The 27,190-nt window shown below is 55.9% G+C and overlaps 1 protein-coding gene across 14 annotated transcripts; it reads right to left on the reverse strand.

Moving 5' to 3' along the window:
- Window positions 1-1,332: 1,332 nt before the first annotated feature.
- Window positions 1,333-27,190, reverse strand: ATP8B3 (ATPase phospholipid transporting 8B3). 14 transcript variants are annotated; one of them, XM_080566331.1, is made up of 29 exons: window positions 26,223-27,190; window positions 24,879-24,990; window positions 17,870-17,951; window positions 17,189-17,280; window positions 16,653-16,766; window positions 15,604-15,702; window positions 15,073-15,134; window positions 14,325-14,397; window positions 14,163-14,233; window positions 13,489-13,571; window positions 12,740-12,898; window positions 12,127-12,215; window positions 11,814-12,007; window positions 10,928-11,136; window positions 10,032-10,066; window positions 9,446-9,602; window positions 8,826-9,014; window positions 8,261-8,373; window positions 7,730-7,894; window positions 7,287-7,398; window positions 6,919-6,994; window positions 6,389-6,527; window positions 5,485-5,752; window positions 4,772-4,995; window positions 4,105-4,188; window positions 3,651-3,890; window positions 3,220-3,358; window positions 2,769-2,899; window positions 1,333-2,167 (listed from the first exon to the last, which is right to left on the reverse strand). In XM_080566331.1, the coding sequence occupies exons 1-29, from the start codon at window positions 26,555-26,557 to the stop codon at window positions 1,937-1,939; spliced, it is 4,077 nt and encodes a 1,358-aa protein (XP_080422457.1). In that variant the 5' UTR covers window positions 26,558-27,190; the 3' UTR covers window positions 1,333-1,936. The 14 variants fall into 14 exon arrangements, with proteins under 14 accessions (XP_080422457.1, XP_080422448.1, XP_080422456.1 ...); XM_080566322.1 differs by having other exon boundaries at window positions 1,333-2,170; window positions 6,919-7,063; window positions 26,223-27,189; XM_080566330.1 differs by having other exon boundaries at window positions 1,333-2,170; window positions 26,223-27,168.

Raw genomic sequence — 27,190 nt, forward strand, 5'->3', positions numbered from 1 at the left:
TTTCTGCATAGCAATAGGCAACGCTTGCCCCATCCTGTGTGGTCTGGGGGCTGCATCCATGAGTTTTTAAATGACTTTTTCCTTCTAACTAAATTGGATTTTTTTATTTTTATTTTTTGCCGCTGCTTCATTGTTAATCTCATGGGATAGGTTTTACTCTACAGCAAAATGCAAATGTTACTCCTCTGTGTCTTGCAATTATATTTGTTTAAGCTATTTACAAATGCTAAAAAAGAAAAAAAAAAAGAAAAAAAAAGTCTTATGTGTCAGGCACTTTATCCAAACTGTGCTGTGTGCTCTGGAGTTTGTTCCTTGTCCTTTGCAATGACTCATGCAGGGGAAGTTATCAGGAAACTTAACTCCAGCCTGTCAACAGGTTTTAAAAGAGAAAAAAAATCTCTATTTGTTCATCCTCTACTGGTCATGATTGTGTTGTATTTCTGCAGCTTTCTGTTTCTTCAATAAATTATTTTCTAGTCATTCACTCTGGTGTGCGTGTCCCGCACTGGCATGAGGGCCCTGGCCATGCTTCCGAGGCTGCACCCACGTCCCCAGAGCATCCTCTGGGTCCCCTGGGACAATTTGCTGGAGCACTTACATGTGTCCACACTCAGAGATGAGCAGGGGGGGTGAATCCTTTTTGCTTTCAGCAATTTGCACAAGGGGGAATTTTTCTACCTGCCTGGGGAGGGAAACCTGCGTTCCTTTTCTACACTCTTTTGTTGCTTTTCCTTGCACTCGGGCAGCGAAGCACGTGGGCCGGTTCCCTTCTGACTGCTCCGTGCTCCGCAGAGGAGAGGGAGCGATGTCGGCGAGGAACACAGAGCTTGGCCCAGGAGAACCCAGCCCAGTCCCATATCAGGCAGCCCAACTGCCCTCCATGAGCATCTGGGTGCAGATTTGGGGAACATCCCCAAGCAGCTGGGAGAAGTTGCTCCCTGGGATTTCCCAGCATATATCTGCAGGGGCGAGAGCTTTCCCACAGAAAGCCTCAGATGCATTTATTCCTCTCTTGGCACCACCCAGCACCGTCCTGGCCAGAGCCCAAAGGAAACACTTTAATTCTCATAAATTCAGTGCAGATGAGACCAAAGCACTTGTTAAACAAACACATCAAGTCGTGTGCTGGAGGCAGGTCCAAAACCCTAAGGCTGATATTTTTTGATATTTACTTGATTATCTCTTCCGACTATGCATTGTGCCATGGCACGAGCATTGGTGAGTGGCAAAGAGCTGCCTGCACACACCAAGGGACACCTGCAGCCCCTTACTTTGCAGCTTTCTTCCTGGGAAATATGCTGGTAGCACAGCAGAGAGTTATAGGAGAGGAGAGAAAAGCCAGAGTCCTTTTAATTAAAAAATAAGAATAAAAAACAAGGTGATCCGGTCACCAGTCAGTTGTTCACACACTTCCCCAGCAGCCGCTGCTGTCCCCGAGTGGTGGCTCTGCAGGACACGCACGCAGGTGCCTGCTCTGCAGCATCCCTTGGGCTGTGCATGGTCCCTGGCCACCCCAGCCCTGCCGGGGGGGCTTTGGAGGTTTTGCAGCAAACAGTGTGGGGCCACAGCTGTCCCCAGGATGGGGACATTGGTCCTGGGGAGCAGGATGTGGTGGGGATGGGACATGGCACAAAGGGCACAGCATTGCTGCGGGCTGGGGCACTGCTGTGTGTATCTCATGCGGAGATTGCAAAGATGTGGAGGGGTAAGGAAAGGACACCTGCAACATCCACCAGCTGACGGCTGGTTTTCACAGCTTCCCAGGCTCCAGTGAAGCCACAGAGTTGGTGCAGGAGATGGAGCTGCTGGCGGGACAAGCCCCAGGGTTCTGCAGCAGACCACAGGGGCTGCCCATGCAGCAAACCCATCCAACTTGGATTAAAATGCCCCCAGGAGGAGGAAGACCCCCTGCCCCAGCAGGACGTGGCCGGGTTGGCTATGCTGAGGGGCTGTGGCAGGAGGGTGAAGGCGGGGCTGTTCCCTGGGGATGGAGACCCCCGGTGGCACAGGTGCCCTTGGTGCGCAGGCTGTCCCCGCGGGTGATGAGGCCGGCGTAGCCCTCCTGGTGGGAGAAGGCGTAGCTGGAGCGGCGGCGGAAGGAGCCACGGTGGACATGGGCACGCAGCTCCACCGAGGGCTCCGGCTCACGCCTGGCCTTTGAGCAGATCTGCTGCAAGGAGAAAGGGGACATCAGGGCTGTGGGCACCTCCTGGGCAAGCTCTTGCCCTGAAGATGGGTACAAAGCAGGGACACCATCCATCGAGATGCAGTTTGGCTCCCGGCTCCACCATGGCCCAAGCTTCTTGGGGGGGATCTGTAGGGTGGGAATCTTCTTGGGGGTCTCTGAAGCTCACAGATCTCTGGAGCACAATCCCCTCTGTACCACCGGGAAGGGATGACACATGGATAGAGATGGACCCAAGGCTGGGGGGTGGCAGTGGGACCTGCGCCAGACCTGATGCCTCCTAACTTGGGAGTCCTGGAGGCCAATTCCTGCCTGCAGGCAGAAGCAGACCTTCTCCAGGAGCTGGAGCAGCCTGCCCACAGCCTCCTCCTCATGAACTGACTCAGGGAGAGGGCCATGGAGCCAGACTTGAGCACCAGTGTCCTGAGAGCAGGGTGTCCACCAGCTGTGGTGCCATCAAGCAGAGGTGACATAGCCCTGGTGGCTTCCCTAGGGATCCTCACCCTCCCCAGCACCAGCAACCCCCTTGCCAGCCCCAGACTGGCACTGGTTGGAGGCACATCCTCCTCCCCGGAGCCCTCACCTGCTGGATGCTGTGTCTGCCTGTGATGGCGTGGTACGAGCGGACGGTGAGCGAGGGAACAGTGTTCACCACCAGGGACAGCAGGACCACGAGCAGGATGTAGGGATCTGTCAGGGCGTTCTGGCTGGCGTCTGTGGGCAATGGTCAAGCAGAGGAGGTGGAGAGGAGAGAGAGAACAATGGGGAGGGAACAGGCCCCCACCTACAAAGGTGCTGAGGGGTCTAAAGAGGAGATGGCTCCTAAACTAGAGTCAGAAATCAACACAGCAAGATCAAGAGCCAGCAAGTTTGTCCCCAAGAACCATGCAGCAGGAGGATCAGGCCAAGGGATGTGACCCAGGCAAGAGAAGCCGTGATCTACAAGGTGGGGGGCAGCCCCTAGCGCTGAGTCCAGGCTGGGCTCCCCTGGCTCTGGGAGGGAACGGTGTGCAGGGATGCTTGGGGTATCCCACCTGGGAAGCGGAAGATGGCAGGGGCTATCCTGAAGGCATCGATGCTCTGCGTCAGGTAGGAGAAGAGGCAGAAGAGCAGCAGGCTGGCTGTGACCATCAGGAAGGACAACACCGTCCAGTGCTTGATGTCCAGGATGATCTGCAGGGGCAACGGCAGAGCACACTGTGCCTCGTGGAGGCTGGGGGGACCCCCCCTTTCATTCGGACACTCGTCTCTAATTCCTCCCCAGTCTCCTCGGGGATTGTCCCCCAGCCACACTGGGCAATGTTGGAACATGCCTGGGGTCCATCTGTCCCACAACCCACGTGCCATTTGGCCTGGTGGCCTTCAATTCCTCATCCTTGCCAGCAGCCTCCAGTACCACCATGCTCCACCCATCCCCAACTCGGGCACCAGGGATCAGCGTGGGGAAGGGCAGACCGGTGCTCACCTCCACGAGGACTGACAGCAAAGCCGAGGTAGCTACCGTGACCGAAAAGGACTCATAGTCACCCACGACCTTGCTGCCAACACAGTCCTTGAAGGCCCAGAACGCGATGTAGAAGCTGGCGAGCGAGGTGCTGACACCGTGCAGGAGCGTCACGCCGAAGATGCGGTAGTTGAAGAGCTCGTCTTGCTGCCCGATGGCATAGAGCTCAGGGAACTCCAGGCTCTTCTTGGCACTCACGTCCTGCTGGGACAAGGAGGGTGCTAAGCATCACCCTGCCCACCAGGATTGGGCCACACCACCCATGACACCCTTTGGGAGATTTGCGGCGTGTCCTCCGCCTGCTTGTCCCAGCGGGGTGGGGAACTGGAATCCAGCCCACTGCTGGGCTGATTTTCACCCACTGAGGATGCAGCCTCCAGGTACAGGGGCTGGTTGCAGCCCGGGGAACCCGTACCTGCTCCAGAAGGCCCACAGAAAGCACGGGGTGGGCAGTGTAGAAGACGTTGTAGAGCGCAAGGAACCAGCCCTCATACAGAGGCTAGAAGAGAGAATAAAGCGGCTGTGAGCTCAGTGCTGCTTTGGAAAGACTCGGAAAGGATGCCCAGGCACTGGGGAAGATGCAAGTCTCACATCTAAACCCCAGGGAAAGCCCTATGGACTTGTTCTGAACTCTGCATCAGCCCTGAGTTGTCCTCAGTGCTCTGCAGGTCCATGGGACTGTGCTGCAGGGTCAGGGAGCTGGAGTCACACCATGGTGGTCAAGTCATGCTGATGACCCTTGTCCCTAGGTAAAAGCTTCCATTTTTTGGGAAACCAGATTAAGGCAAGTGGCATCTTTCCCTACATCTGTGTAAGGTTGAGCTGTTGCTCACAAGAGCTGCCACTGCCTCCAAGGACACCCTGAAGCTCCTCAGGGTGCTTTTCCCAATCCCACCAGCCCAAATGCAATTAACCAGCTACCCAAAAAATCCAGGGAGAAAGGAGACCAGGGAGGTGACGGGGACATGTGCCCATCAGGTGGTACCAGGCGTGAAACCTGCACCGGGTCCCCAGCAGGTGAATTGCGAACATCCACGGAATGAATGCCAATACACTCCCAGCGCACCAGCAGCAGCCCTCACCTGAGCCGTGAATCCGCTGTGGAAAGCGAACCAGACCTGGGCCATGAGACCGGCAAAAGTCTTGTAGAAGAAGTAGCGGAGGAACTTGCAGATGCGGAGATAGGCCCAGCGGCCGTGGACGAGCAGGAGGCGCTGCAGGTAGGAGAACTGCGCCAGGGCGTAGTCGCTGCACTGCACGGCTTGCATGCCCTCCAGCCCGCTGATGCCCACCCCAATGTCAGCAGCTGCGGAGGACGCGGGAGGTTTTTGGGGAGCCCCTTGCGACGTTTGGTTTCCCAGCAAGTTGCTCCCAGGCTGATGGACAGAGGGGGAATCCAGAAGCGATGGGCAAAGGGAAAAAGCCCTCCTGCGTGTCCCACAGCTGCAGGAGTGATGCCAGGCACAGCTGGGCAAGCAGCAGCCCTTTATCAGGGGCTGCTGGAGGGGCAGGGAGTTCTTTGCCAGCTGCCCAGGCTGGGGCTTGAAGAAACTTCAAGCCATCTCCACTGCCAAAGCAAGTGGTCTGCCCTGCTCCTGCCCTAGGCTGGTCCTGGCCTCGTGCCTCTCGCTCCCCCCCCAGCACAGCCACGTTGGGGACTGGGATGGGAGCTCCCCTCCCAGCTCTTCGCCTCGGAGGAGTGGGTGACAGGGTGGGGATGGCAGATGGGACACCCCACCCCCATCAGAGGGCCACGCTGGCCAAAACCCGGTTCTACCACAGCCCCCCGCCTCACTTTTGATCATGTTCACATCGTTGGCGCCATCCCCGATGGCCAGCGTGGTGGCCTTCTTGTGCTTCTTCACCAGCTGTACGATGAGGGCCTTCTGCTTGGGGGTGACCCTGCAGCAGATCACAGCCTGGCAGCTGGTGGCCAGGTCCACAAAGGCCTTCTCCACCAGGCTGCCCTGCTCCTGCGAGTCCGTGGCCCCGCGGCAAGGCAGCCACTGCCACAGCCACCCCTCCTCCTTCATCAGCACCTCTCCCGTGTGGAGGATTTTGTCCTTAGGAGAGAGCACACGTGGTTGGGGCTGCCTGCCATGGCCAGCCCAGAGGGATGGGGCCCAAGGGCTCTCCCACAAGCAGGGAGGGGTGGAGCTGGTCTCAGCTCCTGCACATTCACACAAGTTTTGGGCAGGTACAAATGCGCTTCTTCATCCCCTCAGGTGTAGGGACACAAACATGGGCAAGGAGGGAGGATAACATTCAGGGCTGACTTTTTCTGAAGACCACCAGGGGTGTCACAGCATGAGGGCCCCCAGGGTCTCAGTGATGCTCTTGAAGCTCAGAAAAACAACCCGTTTGCTCCAAGTTTGTCATGCATTAGGTACTATGACCATGAGACCAGTTTGTCCCAGTAATGACCAGCAAAGCAAGATATCACCCACCAGCAGACCAGTTGGACATGTGTGGCTGAAGCCCCCCCAACATCAAGCGATCAGTGTGAGGTCATCTCCTCCTCCATCGTCCATTCCCCAGCCCAAAACAGGGTTCCTGTGGCTTTTCCCACCCACCCCGTGCAGGAGGGCTGTCACCTCCTCCAAGTGCTGGTGCCACCGAATGCTTTGATAGCCCCGGGGCAGAAACAACCATCTGCCAGCAAGGACAGGAGCAGGGGTGCCTCCCGAGTGCCACCTTACCAGGAAGTCCCCACTGATGACGAGAGCTCTCTTCTTGTGGCACGAAGTCCCTGGGTGCTGCTGGGAGAGGCGGCCGCTACCCGGGGCTTTCCTGCTGCTGCTGCGGCTGTTTCTCACCCAGTGAGCCTCGAGGATCTCGCTGCGTAGGAGGGGACATTGGGCACGCTGAGTGGCTTTGGCCAAGGAGCACAGTTGGCCTTTGCCATCTCAAAGCCAGCTCCAGAGAGAAGGGGCTGGTACCCAGTGGTGGGAACAGGGGGGACAGAGATGGGGCACCCTGATATCAGAAATCAGCCCTGGCCCATGTGGTTTGGAGGCAAGAGAACCAGGCTAAGCACTTTCTGGCCAAATCCTGCCAAGAAGAGAGCTATAGGGGCATAAACAGATGGAGAGAACTGAGAAGGCATCAGCAGATAGTGATGGCCATGGCCATCTGGGCTGGGATGGGGAAGAGTGAGTGTCTTCAGCATGGACAACCCATGCCCCCCCACCAACCTGATGTCCTGAGCCAGAAGGTCACGAAGCCTCACCTTACTTCCTTCTCCTCCAGGATCTCCATGTCATCTGTGAGCAGCTTGCACGCATAGCCGATATTCATTGCTGTCTCTGCAACATGGGCACCAGTGGCCTGTTGTGCCCCCCTGTCCCAGCCCCCTGCCCTGGGGTCCATCAGCCCTGGGTGGGCAGCAGATGCTGGGGGCTCTGCTCCAGCTCTATGCCAACATGCAGATGGCTTCCCCTGCCTCAGTTTCCCATGGGTGACGTGATCTGTGGGACATGCTGTTGTTGTATATTAAAGGCAACAGCAGAGCCTGGTTGTTGCCTCCTCCCAGGGTCTCATCCACTCTCTGGCCCTGGCTAGGGGAGAAGCTGAAATGCATTGGCTGCTTCCACTGACCTTTTTTGTCTCCTGTCAGCACCCACACTTTAATGTTGCCCAGTTTCAGCAGCTGGATGGTCTCAGGAACTCCGTCTTGCAACTTGTCCTCAATGGCTGTGACCCCAAGCAGCTGGAAGGAAGGTTGGAGGGGGTGTCATGACATGGGGCAGGGTGCCAGGGCAAGAGACGGAGGTGGGAATTACCCCTGCATCCAACCAGGGGCCTTGTGTCCCTGCACACTCCTTCCCATGGGTGGACATGACCCTGCAGGTTTCCGTCTGGGTGTCTACTGGCATGTCACAAAGTCACCCCAGGGGTATCTCCACCTGCCCTCCCACCCAGGGTGTGGGTGTTGGGCTGAACACCCCATCACCCCAAATAGCTGAACCCCACCCTCCTGCCCTTCATGGGGTGCGGGGACCAGTGCAGGTGCTTCCTCCTAATCCCCAGCTTCATCCCACCTCCAGGTTCTGCTCCATCTCCTCATACAGGCTGTCCATCTGCCACGCGCGGTCCTGCAGCAAGATGCTGGCCTCCTGGTGCCTCCGGCTCCACTCGCAGTACTCGGCCTCGCTCACCACCTTGCTGGCCAGGCATAAAGTCCTCAGGGTCTCCTCTGCAAAGCGCTGCAGGGACGAGACATCGTGGCTCCCTTGCCTTGACCGGGACGACTCAGTGTCTCCATGGGCAGAGCTGGAGACCCACCAGGGTTTGAGGGTCTTCTCTGGGCGCTGGCTGTCCCCCCACCCACTGTCATCCCCAGATGCATTGCAGGACAATGCAACCAGTCCGTGCAGAACCCCGAGGGTGGATTTGATGCCCTCTTAGCCCCTGTCCCACATGCAGGTGAAGCTCCTAGAGCAGAATGGAGCAAAGAAGAGCCAACTCCTGAAGCCAGAGTGGGAGGAGAGCAGCAGAGAATTCCAGGGCACCCAACCCAAAGCCAGCAGCAGGGACCAGCCCAACCCACCCCTGGCTGGCATGGGACTCACATCCAGCGCCCTCTCGGTGAAGGTCTCACTGGGCCCTCGGCTGCGCAGTCGAGCCAGAATCACGGTGTCAGCCCCCTTGGTGTAGAGCCGGATTGTGCCCTGGGGGTCTCGCACTGGGAGGAGGGGAAGGACAGAGAGCTGCCACCCCATGCTCGTCACCGTCCCCATGCAGGGCCCTGGGGACACAGGCCAACCTGGCCGTGCTGCAGGAGGCACCTCGGGTGACACTGGTGGTTTTGTACCCACAGTCACAGGAAGCACAGGAATTTCTCCAGATCTACATCACCATGAGGCAGAAACAGGCCTCAAGGGCTGTCAGTTCCTTACATACCTCCGCTGGGCCCCTGCTTTACTTGCTCTCTCAGCTCTTCAAACCCTTCTCTCTTGCCTTCACCAAAGTATCAGGGCAAGCAAAACCACAGAGATGACCAGCACAATCTTTTGGGGTTCCCGTGCCAGCTGCCATCACTTGCAGACACCCTGGTGCCACCCCCTGTAGGGCTGAGAAAGGAGGGGACCCTCTGTAGGTAGGGAAGGTCCCCCTGAGACACCCCAACCCGCTCACCCAGGACAGACATCCTCTTGCGATCACTGTTGAAGTCCAGCATGGCCAGCACTTTGTAGGTCCTCTTCACCCCCAGCTCACTGATGGTGATGGTGTCTTGTGTTCGGGACAGAAAGACATACCCCAAGTCCCTGGCTGCCAGCACCAGCGCTTCTTCATCCGGTGAAGCCGCCTGGTAAACCAGCTGGCCTGTGGAAGAGGAACAAGGTTTGGGCAAGGAGAATCCCATCCGAGCATCTCTTACACACCTGAAACATCTCGTTCTTGCCCAGCACCAACATTATCTATGGAGAGCCTGAAGTCCAAGCCACCAAGCTAGGGAATCTCAGCCCCTCTTGTCTCTCTTCTTCTGCTCCCTGGGTGGGAAAAGTGTCCAGACAGGGATGGATTATCCTCCCTGTGCTTCTGCTCCAACTACGTGGCTTTAAAACAACCCCAAAATGCCCATGTCTGGGCCAGAGGCTCAGATGCTAAGACTGGCCCAAAGCATCCTCGGGCTCTTAGGGCACCTTCTCCTCACCACAGCAGAGCTTTGCCATGTGGTGGAAAAGCCACCATGCCTCCCAGTGTCCTGAAGGGGAGCTGGACCCCGCACAGAACCGACAGCGCAGCCAACCCACCGCCCCTCTCCTCAACCATGACGGTGTGGCAGAGGGCCAGCAGCCGCAGGAACTCCCTCAGCAGAGGGTCGCTGTCCCGCCGGGCGGCTTCCAGGAGTGTCACATCGTTGGAGTACGACATCTTCTCCCCACGGTGGCTCCAGGTCATCCCCGACCCCTGCAAGAGACACAGGCACCTGAGACACCAAGAATGGGGCCACCCTGCAAGGCTCTGCCATGGGGGTGCTGCTAGGGTGAGATACAGCAACCCTGTGCTGGCATGGTCTGATCCAAGTCAGAGCCCATGAACCTTGCTTTCTGCTGCCGACACTAGGGGGGTGACTATTAAAAGGCTGGAAAAATCAGATCGGAGGTGTTCTATAACCCTGTTCCCTTGTCCTTTACCGGCAGCTGAGGAACAGCAAACCCGCCAGCCCAAGGAAGCACATCCCTCCATCTCACAGGATGGTACCCCAGTTGTCAGAAAGCCATGCTCCACAGCAAAAGGCTGCGCCTGCTGCTGCCGTAACCAGTAACTGCTACGGCTTTGGCCCCAGTGACAAGCAGCGTTTGGCCCTGAGTTACGCAGGAGAGGGGAATTACGCACCGATGGCTGTTTGTTCTCACGGCCCGTGCCCAAACCTGCCAAAATAAAAATAATTCAGTTACTAGAGAGCTGGCAGGGAGCATGACTAGCAAGGGCTTCAAGCAGTTATTTCTACAATGGACTGCTTCTTTTGCTGGCCAAGAAGGGACAGATTTTCAGCACCTGCTTGGTGTCTGTCCATTGTGAGCCACGCTCCATTAGGACATCCACATTTGATTTATTTGGCTCTTGGACACTTCAGACTGTTCGAACTATATGTTTTTCCTGTTAAAAATGCAGGTCTGGCTTTCATCCACATTTCCCAGGAGACTGGAAGGATTATGGCAATGCTGCTATCAGAGGTGCAACATGATGCATCAGATGGAGAAAAACTGTTTTTATGCCTGCTTAAAAACTTTGCTAGATTTTTTTTCCCTTCTCTTTGCTTTTGTCACTATCCATTTGTCTCAAGTGGTTGATAAGTATCTCAGGAAAAAGAAGCTCCATACTAAAGCTCTAGCTCTCACTACTTTCGCTAATTAAGCACTGTGGCAGCCCCCAAAAGGCAGCCAAGAGCTCAAATAAATGGAGCAATAAGTGAAGGAAGGACTTGGAAATTCTTAGGATTCTAAGGGGGAAAAACAGGTAAAATCATTAAAAAAAAATCATTACATGCATTCGCCATAAAGAAACAAAAGGAAGGATGACTTCTTCACCTCCTCCATAGGTCACCCGAGAGTCTCACAGTACCCAGACTTGGAGACAGTGTCTTCAGCCCACACACCAGGCCACCAAGATCCACCCACATGCCCCAAGCTTCCTAGGAAGCCAGGAGGATAGCAAAGAACCAAAGCAGCCTAAATTCAAGGTCTACCTCACTCAGGAGTCCCCACAAACTTGCTACCACCAAAAGTTACCATAGACAGTCCCATTGATGCAGCATTTCTCGAAGCTCATAATATTTTGTGTCAAGGTGCCAGTCTTGTCCGAGAAGATGTATTCAATCTGGCCAAGCTGGTCATTGAGGCTGGTGCTTCTGGCCTTTGCTGGAATGTCCTTGACAGCGTAATACATCTCCAAGTCCCAGTTGATAAAGAAGCTGTTCACCAGATAGATGAATTCAAACCTATGGAGCGAGAATGGAAGAAAGCTTACACCAGGGAAGGAGATTGCATTACTCACAGCCCAGGGGGACTTGAGGATCTGCCTCCAAGAGAAAGGGCAGAGAGGAACTGCCTGCCTGGGTCCTGCTGCTCTGAGCTGGGGATAAGCAAGTTTTTGTTGGTGGCCAGGTTTCCAGAAGGCACATCACACCAGACAGGTAGCCCACTGGGTCCCAGGCAGCTGGACTCCTCTGGAAATCTGGTCCTTGATGTCAAAATTCATAGATGTGGAGATTTGGTGAAGGGTCTAAAAGTTTGTCAAGGGCTTTTCCCAGCACAAACTGTGATTACCACCTGCTTGCAATGCCTGTGCCCTTCTCTTCCCCACCCCGCTGCTGCTCCATGGGGAAACACCACCTTTATCAGTCTGTCCTCTTCAGTCTGGCCCCAATTTCCAACATCAGTACACGTCTTTACATCTCTTTTCTGACTTTCCTCTGAGGAGACCTCAAAGCATGCTATCAATGTTTGTATTCCACCCATACCCTCTTACAGCCAACGGAACACACGGGAATGACTTGCTCAGCTGGGCCTTGCATGCATCCCCATTTTGTGGCTACAATCCAAGGCGCCAGACGAGGCCCAAGGGCAGGGAGAGGGGTGCTGAACGCTGATTGTTTGCAATCTCTGTCGTTCTTACGTTATATACATGGACATGGGTATGATGATGCTCAGGAGGATTGCGAAGCCCCAGAAGCTGAAGAAGGCCTGCTTGGCAGGAGCAGTGTGTTTGTAGAGAGCAGAGAGGTAGGTGTGCTTCTCCTGGAACGTCTTGGCCCAGAACCCGGAGGCAATGGCGAGGCACAATGACATGGCCAACAGCACCAGGAAGATCTGAGGTGGGAAGCCAGGATGAGAGCACCACGTCACACAGAGCCCACCAGGCTCTTCTAAGGCCAACCACTGCCCCTTCCAGTCTGTCTCATCTAACTGTGTGTTCGCACTGCACTTACTATGATCACCAGCCGGTCCATCATGCGGTCCAGCTTGGTTTTCTTCCGCTTGATCTTCCCACAGTTCCTCATAATTTTGGAATCAAATCCTGTGCAAGAAACATTTTAGAAGTAAAGACAAGTCCGCAGTCCCCAGAAGGTCACCTTGCACCTAAGAGATGTTGCTTTCCTCCATAACATTATCTCCCCAGCTCTGAAGGATTCAGAGGACCATGTCCCTTGATCAGTGGTTAATGCAGCCACATCTGCACGCTCAAAGTGCTGCTTATACCAGAGCTCATCCCTCCTCTCTGCCCAGAGTTACCCATGGCCAAGCTCTCAGCTGTCTGAGCCGTCTGTGCAGGAGGCCACAAAGTGAAGTGGAGCCAGGACGTGATGCAGGTGAAATATAACCTGGAACAGGGGGATGTTTGGAACCACCACACCACCTGCCTACCAGTGAGCCCAACACCAGGAAAGCTTGGGAGAAACTTTTGGGGGTCTGTTTACTGCAGCAAGTTCTCCTCACTTTGCATCAGCAGAGAACGGGACCTCCTGACACTGAAAGCACTTGGGCAGCTTAAAATCCCCGGGGCCCTGGATGTTTCCTGCCCCCCCTGACCCGGGCACTCACCTGCATAGATAACTAAGCCGTAGCAAAAGTCAGTGTTGCGAAGCTTGCAGCCTCGCAGCAAGATCCTTTCACTGTCAAGCGCGTACGTCTCGCCCCGCCACTGCAGCGTGCCGGTAAAGCTGTGCATGCGGCTGTTGGGCTCCTCACAGGTCACTCTCCCTTGATCAGAGGATACGATGCAGGTGTTGGCTTTGGGGGAAACACGAGGTCCTTCCTCTCCTCCCCATGCCTGTCCCCTCCAGGGAAGAGGGGAAATTGAGATTCCTCCAGTGTGGTTGTTGTACGGGTGACTCAAGTTAAGGCTGGCTGAGCTGGAGCACCAACCTGCAGTGCTAGGAGGGCGCTCAGCCCAGGGACCACAGTGGGCTAGAAAATTGGGCACAATCCCCTTCACTCCCAGAGCCCCTGACAGCACCCTATGGAGGACCAAAGGGGAAAAATCTGGGGTCTGAGCTCAAGTTTGGGAGCTAAGTGCTCGATTCTGGTAGGGAAAACAGAAGCCAAGGCAGGGGAAAGGCGCACAACCCCATCGCAGAGCCACGCTGCTGGGGAACGGCCTCCACGCAAGGGCCTGCAGCTAGAGCCAGCCTCCAGCCTCGTGGCAGGGACACGTGCAGCCTCCTGGTGGAGTGGTGGCACTTGGTGCCCCAGGGGACAGCGTGAGGCCAGCGGGAGCACGGAGACCTCCCGAGGCTGCACGGGTGTGATCCCGGGGGGACGGACACATCCTGGCCTGTGCGGGGGCTCACCATCAAAGGCGGCCACGCTGCCCTCGCTCGTCAGCTCCCGGTGGGTGACTGGAAGGGCCTGCCTGAACTTCAGGTTCGTTTCCCTGCGAACGAGAACCGGGGAGGGGAAACTGAAACAACCCTGCAGGGTGACAGAGCTGTTAATTGTGCTGTCAGACCCATGGGACAGAGGCTGGCATTAATTATCGGGCGATTACATGAGTGACAGTAGTGCTTGGCGATGGAGAGCGAGATAGGGACCTATCACGGCAGACATCGAGCACTCATGCAGGGAGAAAGGCCTGGCCCCGAGACCCTGTCATTAAATCACCCTGCAGACAGGCAGGGCGGACGGGCAGGCAGTGTCCCCGTGCGGCCGGGGGGAACTGGGGGATGATGAGATAGACCCAAGGTCACGAGCTGCTCGGGATTTTCCCCAGCTCTGGACAGGCCCCAAACTGTTGCCTCAGAAATTTCTTGGCCCTCCATTTTCAAAATGTGGGGCCCAAGATTAGGGTTTAATTGCATTTCTGCAGTGTCTATAGATTTAGCTTTTGGAGGAGCCCCCCCAATGCCCTGACGTCTGCCGGACTTGGGCCTTCCCAGTATTCCACCCCCCCCCCCCCCACCTCCCAGTGCTGGTGGTCCCCAAGGCTGGAGGCTTCAGCTGGGACATCTCCTGCCACCCTCCTCACCCATCGATGTCAGCGGTCTCCACGTAGCACAGGCTGCTGGGCTCAGAGCTGCACAGCAAGAGCATGTCGGCCTTGGAGAGCAAAGGGAAAAGAGCACGCAGCTGAGCCTCTCCTTGACGAAACTCTCTCCAGGCATGCTGCTGGCCCCAGGGCATCACTCACCGGGACGAAGCTTTCCTTGCGCAGGCGGACGATGTCCCCAACACAGATGTCACACCATTTCTGCCAGCGGAAGCTGAAGGAGAATTTAGGGGAAAATATGAACATTGCAGACCTGGAGGCTGTGTTTTACCTTCACGGGGCAGTGGGAACATGGATCATAGCAGGGCAAACACTGTTTCTGCCCTCTGGACCAGCGTGTCTGCCCCAGCTTCTTGCATGAACTGGGGCTGCAGACTGTTGGTTCCTCTGCCATCGTGGTGGCCTCCTATTTGTGTGACCAAAGGACAGCTGAGCTCTGAGAGTGGCATGGGACCCATTTGTCCATATCCCCTGTACCTATAGAAGGCAGTGACTTCCAGCCCTGGCACCTGGTGGGAAATACTGGTCCTTCCCTGGACCAGTTCTTTTGCTAGATCAGAGTTTAGCAGAAATGCAGCAATGGGTTAGCTGTGAAGACCTGGAGGAAATTCTGTGGCTGGAAAACTCTCCTCCCAGCTTATCACAGCAAACCAGTGCTTCTTAGACCTGTTGTCTGTGAAGGGATATGATCATCCCTACAGGGAAACACCTGGACCTGCAACAGATTCTGGGAAGTGGTGCTAGTTTGCAGAGTCAGGCACGGTCCCAACAAAACCCTTCATAACTGCTACACCAAAGGGTGCTCAGCACCATGATGATCCATTGTTCCACACGTCTTCACTGCAAGATGGTAAAGAAAACACAGGTAAAGCTCCCCAAAGCCCCTCACCTCTTCCCAGACAGGATTTCACATGGCCTGCTGTTGATGTTTCTGTCACTTTGGTGACGGCCCTGCACAAAGGAAAGCAAAAGAAGAGGGCAAAAGAAAGGTATGGGCCACGTCAGACTTTCTCGTTCTATGAAAACAACCCTCTTAAATGTCATAATCTCTGGGTTCCTCAGCCCTGGGACAAGATTTGATTTTTGAAGCAATTTGAAGATGTATTCTGATGAATAAAGAGGCAGAAATCCCCCAAGATATTTCTGGGGACCAAATTGGGAATACAGCCATTGGCTGGGATATTAAAGATTACAGGGTAACAGAGATGGAACTCCAAGTCTTAAAGGAAAGCAACTGTCTGGTCATGTCGTTTCAAAGGGAACAAACAAAGCACTTTGGACATGGTAGAGTTGATGGTACCTCAAATGATGGCATCTCCCAAACTTTCCAGTTCACCCCAGAGCAAAAGGGCCCTTCCTGCTGACCTGCTCCCCAGTAGCTGTGCCCGACACTTCCAGCCTCCCTCCAGCCCATACTCACAATGTCATCGATCAGGTCTCGTAGGGCCCGGATGGTGAGAAGACAGCTCAGGGGGAACAGCAGGGTGTACCAGGGCAGCGTGGAGATCTCAGGAATGGTCTGTGGAAGAAGAACACTTGCAAAACTTTCATCCCTCCTTAGGACACTTTAGGTCTCAACTCTCCTCCCTAGGCAGTGCCCAAGGATGGCTGGAACCTAAAATGAACCAAATTAGCATCTCTGTCTACACAGAACTGCTTTGTTAAATTTCTACCTCTTTTAATGTGGAATGTATGTGGATCACTGAGTGTGGAGGGTAGGAGTTTTGTTTAGGAATTGTCTATGTGATCTTAGCTTATATCCAAACCCAACCAGTTTAAAATAACCCAAAATAGCCAAATAACGAATATTTTCAGCCCCTCAGAGTTCCCAAAAGGCAATGAACACCACTGAAAACCAGTATGTTTGACACCATTTTATACTATCAGTGCAAAAGAAGAACTGACTTCAGCTCTAGTGAAGCAAACCAGATGTACCAAAATTGTGTGAACTAACTGCAGAACAGAATCTTAAATCATGAGGCTACTATCATTGTGAAAAGCTCTCAAAGCACCGTGTAACCTCTCGAGCGATATTCCTTCAACATCTGGTTCACCTCCATGCACCAACAGGACTTCGGTCTACTGGCTTTTGCCGTGAACTGTGCTTTCTTACTCCTTTACCTGCTCTGCAGTCATACCTCAAATGCCTGGAGGGTATATGAGTTTGTCCTGGTCTCAGCAACTGATCTTGTGAGACACAGATCTTCCTTTTGCTCCTCACACAGAAGAATTGTTTCTCATAATGAATGAGGTGGTTCAGTGGATATAGTTGCATATTTTGGGGCTGCATCTAATCAGATAGAAAGCCCAGGAGAAGTAACATGTTGAGATCCCACTGTGGTCCTCTAGAAAGGTTGGAGAAGGGAACCCAAGCACCCTGCCAGGCAGCCCCCTACTCTAAACACCAGCCAACCCTCCTTTGCTGGACAGCCTCTCACACAGCAGCTTTTACCTTGGTGTCCATCTCACCTGTAAGAGGATGACAAAGACAAAGTAGACGTTGGCCATTCGGTGGAACTGCTCATAAAGGTTCAGCGGCAGGAAGGTCAGGATGTTGTACTTGGCTGTCTTAATGGCATTGCCCTTCCGGGGGAAAAAAAAAAAAAGGTTATATGACTTTATGACTTAAAAGTGAAACGAAATATTGTGCCTCTGATCGTCTGTAACTTATCTAATTGATCCCCAACAAAATGCTCATTATTTAGCTCTGAAAAAAGATGTTTTTGTTCAATCAAAACTTTTTTCATAAATCTTTCTTTTGATTTGATCATCAGATTAAAAATTGTCCTTCATACAGTTCTGCTCCTTGTCTCAGAGCCCCAGAGGGCATTTAGGGCACAGGGCAAAGAGCAGCCCTTCCTCTTCATTGTGGATTATGTTTGTGACTCTCCATCCTACTGGGGATCTCTGTGGCACCTCTGTCAGGTCACCCCCCCGACCACCACCAGCTCAAGGCATCAGGGGCTGGTAGAGAAATGGCCCAGGACTGACACAATCTGACTCACCGCATACTTCTTCTTGGTCAAGCAGAAGGCAAATTTCTTCTTGAACTGCATGTGGTAGCTTCTGTTGTTGGCCCTCACTTCCCAGGTGAAAGCTGGAAAAGCAAGCAGTCATCAGCCAGGCCCTGGCCACCAACCTCTGGCCTCCAGGGACAGGAGGACCCGTTTTGGTGTCACTGGGCTCTCGGTGACATACTTCTGCTGAGATGGGCTTTCTGTAATGCAGCAACACCTTAGGAGCAGACGGGTATAGGTGGGACAGAGCTGGGTCTTGGGGACAGCTGGGTTTGTGGAGTGGACAGAACAGGCAGGAGAACAGAAGTTTCCAGAGGTGTAGGACTGCTGCCCACGCTTCCCCTTGGAGCCTCAGGGTAAGCATTTGTGCTCAGGTTTTGGTTTAACAGTGAATAATCAGGCCAGGTTAATGACGACTCCTCCAGGCACAGCTCTTGCTATTATTAAAGTTATTTGTTCCCCTCCCAATTTCATTTTTTGCTATCCCAGTGCAGATAGCACCAAGCACAGGACACCACAGCCATGTTCCCTGGCTCCTGCACCCCAGCTGATGGCCCATCCTTCCAGACCATTTCCCCTGGACCTTTTTGTCCACCTCACATTCCCTGTCCTATACTCAACCACCTCTAAATAAAGAAAAACCCCAAGCAACACTCATTGCATGCTGACCTGGCAGCTTCTTTTTTTCATGCAGGCAGCCTGAGGCTGGGTCATGGTCATCCATGCTGGCACCTCTAGGAACAAGCTGGACCTCGGAACAAGCACAAAAATATTTGCAATGCTGAGCAAAAACAATGTGGGCCCACCAGAAGGCTCTAAAGCTGGGGGCTTTGCCCCTCCAGGGCAGGACATCACACAGAAGGGACATTTCTTCTGAGCACAGCAGGGTGACTTCCCTGAAGCTGCAAACTAACCTAGATCTTTTTACTACTCCAGAGAGTTAAAACTGCACTCTCAATGTTGACATGAGGTCCTCAGTGGCCACTTGAATGCCACAGAAGGGGTGGTGTCAGGCTGAATATTTGTTATGAGAAAACTTCCTTCTCTCTTTGAAGCCTGATTTCCTTTTCCTTGCCTTTTGCAGGACCAGCAACAGCTAAGATCCGAAGTGGTGTGAAGCCTCTTTCAGACCCACCTTGCCCAGTCCCAGCTGCCTGTGACAACTCAAAAATTTTCTCTCTGAGGAAGTTATGGGAAATCATTGAAGTCAACAGCACAGAGGAGAAATTCTCCCCATCCTGCCATCACACCCAAGCATCCGTCATGCCGAGGGAGCAACCACCTTCATCAACGACAAGAATTTCCCCTACGCTCAGTAGCTCAGTGACCTCCCCTGCAGGGATGTTAGGGAAGATTAATTAATGTTTGTGAAGTGCTTTGTGATCCTTACATGAAAGAAGCCAGTGAGGTGTAAAGCATTAATTACCTTATTATTAAATAATCTTACACAGAAGTCTGTGCCTGCCATTATTTCTTATCTCATACCTTTGATCACGTCTTTTTCCATTCTTTCACTGAAGTGGCTACTCCTCTCCCTGTCACTCCTCCTGGTATGAGGCAAACTTGATATCAGCTGGCCCCGACACACACCGCTGCCCTGAGGTGCTCTTGGGTGACACCAGCATCTCCAGCACTGCCACCTCACCCTGGGTCAAGGAGACCCCAAACACGGGCAGCACCTCAGCCCCAGGTTTTGCCCGTGTCCAAGAGCTTGGCCAAAAAAAAGTTTTATCCACATCCTACTTTACCACTAAAGACTCTGCATTTGTACTTGAATCCTAAACTGCACCCGTGGAGTCAGGACATTTGGGTCCCATCAACATTTTCACAGCATGACCGAGGAGGAAGATGCTGCAGAGAAGAGCTGCTGTGCGTGGTGGGACACTCGTGCAAAGTCCCACAGCTCCAACACCCTCCCGTAAGAGGGAGCAGGAAGAGCAGGGATGCCTGGAGAGATGAGATTCCTGCACAGAATGGGAACCGGGTGCCCAGCCCAGCTATTTCCACTTGGTTTGGGTAAAATAAGTTGGCGAAGGATTTGACACAGAGAGACGCAGAGCTCCCACCTTCCTCCCTGAAGCTGAACACTCATAACCACGAAGCTGTCAGCTGGGGACGTTTTCCCCTGCAAACAGCCAGTTCTGGGCTACACCTGGTTGCAAAGAGACAAAGGAGGCACAGCGAGGTCCTCACCAGCTCAAGCCCCCCCTGCGGTCCCCAGCGGACCCAGGGATGGCAGCCAGGATCAGCCCCAAGCCCAGCTCTGCAGGCAGGTGATGAGACAGGTCCAGAGCCTGGGAGTCAGCAGGCATGTCGGGATCGGCTCTGGCCACGGCAGCCAGCTGAGGCCTTTAACCCCTGCGAGTGCCCTTGGGACCCTGACCCATCGCTCACAGCATCTCCCGGCTCCTTGCTCCAGGGCATAGGCATGAAAGCTGAGGCTGGCAGAGGTGCGTGCCAAGGTGTTTGCTTGGGCTTGCTGCCTCCAGACTAACAAAACGTGTGATTTCTTCGATCAAGAGTCTAAGTCCGTGCTGCCTTGAGTCTCACTGAAACGCACTGGAAGACCTCAGCTCCGCTGGTGGCCATCCCTGCAGAAGATGCCTCTGCGCTCAGGATCAGGCCTGAAGGTGGATGTCCACCACGTCCCCACGTGCACGAGCCCCCTGGTACCATCTAGTGATTGCTGTTAACCCTTCCATGCTTTGCTCCTTGGCTCCAGAGGACCCATGCTCCTGGATGATGCCAAATGAAGATGCAGCTAATTAAGCACTGGCAGTCAGCAGATGTGGGGACCTCCGAGGAGCTGAGCACTGTGCACAGACAATCTGGAAAACAACCCCTGCATCCGAGCCCTGAGAGCAGGGGAAAAGCAAAAATAGGGGAAAAAAACACTGATTCAAAGCACAGCAGAAACAGTTCCGAGGAGGTACCAGCAGCGAGCTCACATTGATAACTGAAAATAAAAATTACACCTTGGGCATGTGGGAACAAGCATTAATCTGGTGCCAGGGCAGGTGGCAAACCTGAGCACGAGCTCCATCCTGGGGCAAGAAAGGGCTGGAGATGGCCAAAGGCAGAAGACAGCCTCCGGCTGCACTGACAGCGATTAACGAGCCCATGGGAAGCTCCGCCAGCTGCCGGCGCTCTGACCCGGCGGGGAACGGCCAGTCCTGCCGGTCCCCGGGGTCTCAGCAGCAAAATGCAGCTGCAAATCAGCGAGGCGAGGCTGCTTCATGCTGACAAGACACTGCACTTCGCCCTGGGCAAGAAGCAGGGCTTTCTCACCCAAAACTATACTTTTGGGCTAGTGGAGGTTTGCATGGATGAACACAAATAAACCAGATTTAAATGGGAAGAGGCACTGCACCAAACGGGACCGGCTTGGGAGAGTGTAACACATGGAGGTGACTATCGGGAGCTGAAGTGCCCTAGCCCTCTGTTACAGGGCCGTACAGCACATTTTGTGGTGGTTTTGCCTCTGAAATGACCCCATAGATGTTTGGTTGTTGCTTTGGTCAGCACGGGTGTTAGTATGAAAAGCGCTTGCTTCCCTGGGAGCATCTGTCAGACCCACGGCAGCCACCGGCCGGGACTGGGGGTTTCTACTTGTGTTTCTTCCTTGCCTGCTCCCCCCAACAAAAAAAAAAAGCTCCGGCAGTGCTTGAGGGAAAAAATGACAGCATGGTGTCAGCTTCAGCTGACCTGAATTTTCCATTTTAAAGAAATCTGTGGTTTTAAATCAAGCATCTGCTTAAGTTGTCTCCCTGACTTTCCATGTTTTGGCAACTTCACTTTTCATTGAGGGCGAGCCACCTCCTGGCCGAGATGCCGAAGGATCTCCCTGGGAACCTCACATCCCCTCGGGACAACAAGGGGGTGAGGGTCTTGGTGCCAACCCCCCAGGGACCTCACCTCTACCGGATCGTGGGCACTGCCGCAAGCAGCCTCAGCATCGCTGGGGTTGTTTACCTGACCGCCATGTCCCTGTGGGGCCCCGACTGGTGTCCTGCCCCCCGGGACCCCGACCCCACAGCCCTGGGAGGTCCTCACCTGCCCGCCAGCACCCCCAGCATCGCCCCGTTCCCGGAGCAGAGGGCACCAGGGGCTTCTCCAGCTCCATTTTCCCACAGGCTCAAAACAGGGTGATTTATCCCAGCACACACATTCACCTCACATTCAGCACACACATTCAGATTTTCACCAGAATTAATCACACTTAGGTTTCAGCTCCCGGGGGGGCTGCATTTCTGGAGGAGGCTCAGCAAAGTAGGGTGACTGTGTCAGATCAGAGCCTGCCCGCTGCTGGACATGGCCCCACTGAGCCCCATACATGGGGGCCCCTGCAGGCAATGTTTAAAAGAAAAAAATATGTATATATAAATACATAGGTTTAAAATATGCTGAATATATGTATAAATAAATAGGTTTAAAATATGCTGCTGGTTAAATAGGGTTAAAACAAGCCAGAGATGCCTTGTCCCATGGGCGACGCCGTGCGATGAGCAAGTGGATGAAGATGCCTGGCAGCAGCCAGCTCATGCTTATCGCACCGGGCGGAAACGCCCCCGCACCGCGGCCAGATCCAGCCCAGGAAAGCCTCTGGGGGCTTCCCAGATGTGCCCAGGCCATAAATCTCCTTCCACACACCGCTTGCTCGCCCTATTATTCCACCTGCCTGCTGCTTTGATCCAACCCCACGGGAAAATGCAGCATCCCTGTCCCCATCCCGGTCCCTGTCCCCATCCCAGTCCAGGAGAACCCCAAATCCTCCCCTGTGCCCAGCAGCCAAGCAAGGACCAAAGTGCTCTTAGAGGGGGGCTCCCCCTTCTCCCCAGGGTCCGCAGGGACAGACACAGCCCCCAGTAGAGCACCCGCCGGCCATGAGCCCCCCGGCCCCCGCCCAGTGCAGGCAGAACCCATGGGTGCCCCAAAGCAGGCAGGATGAAGGGGGGCTCATGGGGAGAGTAATAGGGAAAAAGCAGAAGGGGAGGCTGTGCCACACTCCCCCAGGCTCCCCCCCCGTACCTGCACCGATCCTGCCCGTGGCCCTGCTGCCAGCTATGGCTGCCACCGCCCTGCCCACCGGGGCCGTGGGACAGCCCCTGCCACACCTCCGGTGCTGGCCTCCCTGGGGACCCGCCTGGCCCTGGCACGGACCCAGTCTGCACAGCTTGGCCCCAGCACCTCCTGCTCCAGTGAAGCGTCAGCACCCCCCCAAACCACAGCCAAGGATGCAAGGGGTGGGCAAAGCGTGGGGGTGTTCGGGCAGTGAGCACGCAGAGGGGGCAGGAGGGCACTGGAGTGGGGAGACTGGTTTCACTGGGAGTGCCCCAGTCCCTCCGAGACCCCAGGTTTGGCACCGGCTCCACCGCTCCATGAAGAGCAGGGAAGGAGCATGGGCCAGGCATGACCCTGGGGATGGGAGGTGGAGTTTCAGATCCCTGGAAGAGGGGAGAGGATAAAAATCAGCTCTTTGGGGCAGCTCAGTGGCACCAACCCCAGAGGGCATCCCCGAGGGGAAAGACAGCCCAGTGGATCCCATACTCCCATCCCTGCCCCACACACGTCCCCCAATACGCTCCTCTCGCGTCACCAACGTCCTTGAAGCCTCATCGTGGGGCTGGGGCTGGTTCTCCAGCACACCAGCAGAAATGCCCCGCTGTGGTGGTCCTGCCTTAGCCATTGTTAGATTAATTGCTCGCTGCAATTAACCACAGAAACCTGGAGGTGATTAAGCAAGTGCTAGGCTAGCAGTCCATAAAGCATTTACAGCGCAGCCACGAGTAACTCATCTGAGGTCCATAAACAACGCATCCACACCGTGTCCCTGTGTCCCCATGTCCCTGCTGTGCACTGGGTGACACAGCCCAGCACCCAGCCTGCGTGGTCAGGGCTAATTTGGGTGCATCCCTATCTGGGGTGACATAAACCCATCCCGATACTCCTTGCCTGCTGGAAAGGGAGGGGAAAAGCTCACCGAATGACTGCTGTGAGCCAAATTAACAGCTTACTGCCATTTCCCACCCAAATTTGGTGAATATCATCATGCAGCATTTCGAAATAAAACCACAGGGCTGCCCCGGTGCTGCAAAAAAACAGGTCAGGCACCATAGCAGCGGGCAGGGAAGTGGCAGTGAGTGCCTGGCACCACTCCGGCACGGTGCGGGGCCGGTGATTCACACTTCCTAGGAGCTGCTCTGCTCTCAGGCCGCTTCTCCCAGCCCCTCTGTGCGGGCACAGCCTGGCCCCTTCCCGGCACCGCTGGCTGAACGCAGTGAGGCAACCCCGGCGTGATTCATGCTCTGCGCTGCCGGGGTTTGCTGAGCTCGGGGGTGAAGCCATGCCGGATAAAACCACGGGTGAGCGTGCCTGGCCATGCCTTCCCGTGTTGCATGTGCTGTTTAACACACCCCAGCAGAGCAGCATCCCCCTGTCCCCCAGGGCTGCTCACTGCTCTCCCACCTGAGCGAGGCTGGCGATGGGCACGGTCCCTGAGCTCCTTGGACTGGGCCCCCTGGGGAAGGAACACAGCGGCAGCAGGCGGGAGGGGAAATTGTGGTTGAGTGTTGCAAAAAGCATCAGTGACAGGAGGATTCCGAGGGGCAATCTCCATCCTTGGAGGTGCTCAGCCCTCGATGAGATGCAGCTGGCCCAGCCAGGAGAGGTTTTGGGCAGTTCTGCAGCCCTGAACATTCACCACTAGACATAACCAGCCCCTCCCCACAAACAGGAAGGAATTTCTCCCTTCCTGCCCCCCCGGGCCCATCGCTTGCCTTCGGACCCGCTCTCACCAGCAGCTCCTCCGGCATCGCAGCCATTCCTGGTGGCTCCTAAGGCCCTGGAGCAGCACCCAAAACAAAATTCAGCATTTCAGCCCTTTCCTGTAGTCCCCCATCTGCTGCCCTGTCCCTGCCACTCTCCTTTCGCCCCTGGGACTCTCCCATTTGCCCACGCGCTGGCTGCACTGCACGGCCCCACTCCGAAGCGACCTCCCTGTGACAGCTCCCTGCTCTCTTAACCCCACCAAAAAAATCTGCATTTTTTTCCCCCCATGCAGCCTCCCTTTCTCACCGGCACAAGGCTCAGAGCTGGCGCTCCCACCTGCAGCTCAGCACCAGGGCACACACAGCTCCGGAGACTCGGAAGAGCCACTGCTGGGACAGGCCAGCGGCCACGGGGACGTGGTGGGAACAAGCCTGTCCCCAAGCCTCCGCGCCCCCCCAGCTTTCACCCTTGCTTCCGGCTGCGGGGGGCAGAATCCGGAGGAAGGAAAGGGCTTCCCACATCCTGCCCCGACACCCCCCGCAGGGACACGTGGCGGGTGATTTCGGGCCACCATGGGCACCAATAACGCCGAGGGACAACGGCCGAGGTCACCCTGGTAACGGCAGCTGGCAAAGATGACATTTTTACCAATCGATCGCTCCCTGCAATTAGCTGGACCCACCCAGAAGCAATTAAACAAGTCCTGGGAGGCTGCGCACAGCGCCGTGCTGGGGTGCAAGGACACCCGTGCGCTGCGGTCACCCTCCCGGTGCATCCCCCCCTCTGGGCACAGGGGACCCCCATCCCCAGGGCTGCCCCGTGGTGGCAGCAACCCGTGCCTGGGCAGAGAGGAGCTGAAGCTCAAGCCTGGTTCGTACCAGGGGAGCTGAAGTTCAAGCCTGGTTCTTACCTTCACTCGTGGGTGCCTCGGGCAGACCGAGCAACTCCGGGTGCCCTGCTCCGAACGGCTGAGCAGCTGCCGAGCCCCGTTTGCACGGAGAAAATAATTTAGGGAAGATCCCCTGCGGCACAGGGGTTGTTTCTCAGCCCGGAGCAGCCTCGAGCCAGCACCTCCCCAGGCTCTGGTTAATGCAGATCCTGCCCCAAGCTTCAGTTCTCGTTCAACCCCCAGCAGCTGTGCCCACGGGGGCCGTCACCGTGCGATGGCATCGCGGCACTGGCCCTGGGCATGGCTGCGTCCGGCCCCCGCCACGGCCCCCCAGAGGCTGCGGGCACTGGGGCTGCCCCATGCAGGGCGGTGGCAGGAGCACGCGACGCCCGTGGCACCCAGCAACCACCTGCACCACCCAAAATCTCCCCCCCAAACCTGCACAACCAGTCGGCAGCACCCTCCTTCCGGCCCGGTGCCCACACCCTCCTCTTCCTCCTCCTCCGCTCCCGGCCACCCCACTGCCACCCGGGGACAGCGATAGAAGGGCAGGAGGTGACACGGTTCCTCGGCTGCCACCAGCCCCTGCTCCCCCCTTCCCCTCTGTCACCGGGGAGGTGCAGAGAGACCCCGATCCCTGCAGTGACATCGGTGTCACCCTATCTGGCTCCGGATTTAGGGCTGAGAACAGGGACCCCCGTGTCTGGGCACTGCAGGGCACTTTGGGGGTCCGGGCCATCGGGGGTGTGACTGTCCCCACACAGACCTGCACCACGAGCTGTGACATGGAAGAGTTGGAGCCAGAAGAGACCTGGCAAATCCGGGCCCCAGAGCTCCCGGGGAAAGCAGGAAAATCCATTTATTGAGCTGCAGGAGAGGCTGCAGCATCGTCCCAAAGGCCCCCCAGGCCATCCCCCCCCAGCCCTTGGGGAGGGGACGCGGGGGAGCAGGACTGGGGCTGTCACCGCCCTTCCTGCCCCCACAACCCCACTTTGTCCCTGCTTGAGCCCTATTTAAGAGGCAGCAGCAGCCACCCCCCCTCTCCATGCCCCCTTGCACCGAAGGCTGGATTTGGGATTTGGGTCTCTTCCTCTGCAAAGGGACTTGCAGGAGTGGCCCTGAGCAGGTGGCACTGTCACCACCCAGGCTCTCCCGTGCCTCAGTTTCCCCAGCAGCAGCACCATCCCCACCTCCTCCTCCTGGCTTCAGAGGCAAAGCTCCCCCGAAGAGCAAAAAATAGCAAGAAAGACCCTCGCTGTGGTTTCCTTGGGTAATGAATAGTTCTGGCAGCGTCCCCTGGGGCACAAGGTCTTCCAGGGAAAAACGAGGTGGTTCAGACCAACAAGACAGACATCAAACACACACCTGCACCACCAGCGTCCGTCCGTCTGTCCAACTGCACATCCATCTGCACGCCCGAGGCTGGGTGACCTGTGCTTTCCTGGGACCAGAGCTCTTGCAGCCCTAAAATCCTGCCTGGCTCCACCCTCAACCTTTGCAGTTTCCCCGAGATGAGACAGCCTCTTCCGTCCACTGGGCTCCAGAACAGCAGCTCCGGGCACCACAGGGAGTTCCCCTTGGGGCCGATGATGGGTCTCACCTCGAGGCATCCGTCCCCTTCCAGCCACACCCCCCCCCCCCAGCAGCAGGTGACCTGCAGGAGGGGGACACCGGGGAGGGACAGAGACCACCCACCCCATATGGGATCACACCAGGGGAGGGGACGCCAGAGCTCAGCACCTCGCAGGCCCGTAGAGGTGGCTGAGAACGCAGCTGAGCCGTGACTTTGACAGCAGCCTAAGTAACCGCTGCCATCGCCAAGCCATCACCAGCACGTTAAATAAAACACATTGCCAGTGAGGTCATCTAATAGCCTATTATTTTTTTATTTGAACTTTTTACCTTCACCTCTTCCTCCGTGCTGAATCAGCTCCTTCGCTTGGCACTTTAATTCCTGCCCCATTTGTGAGATTGATAGGGGCTCTCCCGAGGAGCCTGGTCAGGCAGCGAGAGCAGCGGGGCAGGCGCCAGCTCCCCGGGCTCTCGCCCCAGCTCGGGGGCAGAGGTGGGATCCGGGACCTGCCCCGCTCGGGGCTCCACGGGCACCACCTCGTCTCGGGCACCAGCTCGCAGCCCCAGGGGCGCCCGGATTTCCGCAGCAGCCGAGGGGCAGGGATCGCTCAGAGCCACAAAGCCGGTTACAAGGCTAGCAGAGCCACGTCGGCAGGACAGGGAGGGAGTGACGGTGGCATCAAGTTCAAGGGATGCTCCAGGGAAGCCTGTCCAGGCTCCCCCACCTCTGGGCTGGCTCCAGCTCCCCTCCCCAGCCCAGC

The sequence above is a fragment of the Anser brachyrhynchus genome (assembly GCF_964034855.1).
Source record: "Anser brachyrhynchus genome assembly, chromosome: 23".
In the NCBI taxonomy this organism is placed as follows: Eukaryota; Metazoa; Chordata; class Aves; order Anseriformes; family Anatidae; genus Anser; species Anser brachyrhynchus.